Source organism: Polistes canadensis, unplaced genomic scaffold, assembly GCF_001313835.1.
Source record: "Polistes canadensis isolate GaletaPanama2010 unplaced genomic scaffold, ASM131383v1 scaffold_88, whole genome shotgun sequence".
In the NCBI taxonomy this organism is placed as follows: domain Eukaryota; kingdom Metazoa; phylum Arthropoda; class Insecta; order Hymenoptera; family Vespidae; genus Polistes; species Polistes canadensis.
In genome coordinates, this window is record NW_014569635.1 from 591926 (window position 1) to 593958 (window position 2033).

Sequence of the window (2033 nt, forward strand, 5' to 3'; positions counted from 1 at the left end):
CATTCAACTTCAGTATAACAGGGACGAGAATCACAAGGGTTTCTTCTACGTTCGCAACGTTCACCATTACCGTGATATCCATTTGGACACTTGCCGCATCTAAATAATTATGGTAACGTATCCGATTATTTGATAAATGTTTATTTATCATTATAGGTTATGTAAGAAGAAAATGTATATAGACATACATATATATATATATATACATAACCTATAACCATGATGATGATCCTCGCAACGTACACCAGGGAAACATGGATTGTCCAGACAAGTTGTTACCTTCATACAATTACGACCGTCACCTGTCATACCTCTTGGACAACTACCACAAATAGGTCCTCTTGATGAATCCTGACACTGAACTCCAGGATAACACGGTGATTCGTAGTTGCAGGATATTTGTCGTGGTGTTGTTGTTGTTGTTGTTGTTGATACTATTGGAGGAACCATCACCGCTCAGGAGAGACAAAATGCTTAACTTGTTGATTATAAATTTCATCAAACTATTCATTTGTATTATAATTCCTCGACAAAAGTTTATTTTCATATATATATATATATGTATGTTACCGTCAAAGCCAGAAATCAGGCATTACAATGAATGTAAATTTTGAAGAGTTTTTCCTAGGCATCTAACATAATACTTTGATATCCTATAGAATATCAAATTACTATTTAAACAACGTTGAAAAAAATACATTTTTGGGCACAGATATACACAGCTATACGCAACCCCTTCCCCTTAAAACAACCCATACATGTAAAAACCATTTTCAAAGAAATATCAGAGATTGCAATGCTATAAATTGTACAACTTTGATATTTCTATTTGAAAAGTTTTGGTAAATATTTTTTATACTAAAAGTGAATAGATTTTGATGAAACTTATATTAAATTAAAGAACATTCTTTTGTCTACACGTAGAACACCATATTGAGTTATAAATTTAGCATGTACAGATCAGAAAATGTTAGAGAATGCAATGCTGTAAATTGTGCATCTTTGCAATTTCTTTGAAAAGTTTTGGTAAATATTTTTTGTACTTTTAGCAAATGAATTTTGATGATTTTTATATTAAATTAAAGTGCACTCTTTTGTCTACGCGTAGAATACCATATCGAGTAATAAATTAATCAGAAAAAGTTCACAAAGTATTATGTTCGATGCTTAGGAAAAACTCTTCAAAAAGTCTTATTTCCAACTTTGTTTAAAGGCTCTTTACATTCATAGTAATGCCGAGGAATTACTAGTAATGCCTGATTTCTAGCTTTGACGGTAACATATATATATATATATATATTTCTAATTATCTATAATTATAATAATCTTTATTTAAAAATGAATGTTTTTGATTTATTTTGAAAAAAAAGAAAAAAAAACAAAAGTAATCAATTGTCGGATAGTTTGTTTATGATAATAATATGTGAAATTAATGTACTAGAATATTTAGAATGATTTTAAATCAAAAAAGAAATTGATTGTATTGCAAGTATATTGTTTATTGACGTACGTTCAATTATTATAGTAATTCTTCTTGCTTTTTTTTATTGTTCCCCCCCTTAAGATACAACGTTCGATCTTTGATCTTAAAATAATAGATATAAATGTTTTCTTCGTTCTTTTCTTTTTAATGTTTTTTCTTTTTTTTTTTTTGGAAAGTTTAGAAAATATGAAATAAGACTCGAGAAAGTTTGGTTAATCTTTTATCTCGTTTATCTATCAATCTAATTATGATATATATATATTCTACATTTTTAATCTTTCTGAACTATATATTCTAACAATAAGATAATAATTCTTATATAACGGGTGTCTTATACGAAACACTTCACTCACCGACCACACCTTGACGACAAGCCACACAATTTTCGATTAGTATTCTTAATTCTTGTGTCTCTCTTCTCTAAAATATTGAATAAACAAACCAAATGAGAGAAAGATAATTAGGAATGAAAAATATGGAATAGATTAATTATTATTATTATTCGCATATATATATTAGTTATAAAAGATTAAATAAAATATAAAATATA

The 2033-nt window shown here is 27.8% G+C and overlaps 1 protein-coding gene across 1 annotated transcript in view; it reads right to left on the reverse strand.

Moving 5' to 3' along the window:
* The window catches only part of LOC106786939 (cartilage oligomeric matrix protein), a 6067-nt gene extending 4170 nt beyond the window's left edge, over positions 1–1897 (reverse strand). Inside the window, exons 1-3 of the mRNA XM_014748846.1 lie at positions 1837–1897; positions 212–455; positions 2–99 (exon numbers count right to left, since the gene is read on the reverse strand). Coding sequence (XP_014604332.1) covers positions 2–99; positions 212–450 — 337 coding nt within the window. The 5' untranslated portion in view covers positions 451–455; positions 1837–1897. The remainder of the gene's footprint in view (position 1; positions 100–211; positions 456–1836) is intronic.
* Between the last annotated feature and the right edge of the window lie 136 nt (positions 1898–2033).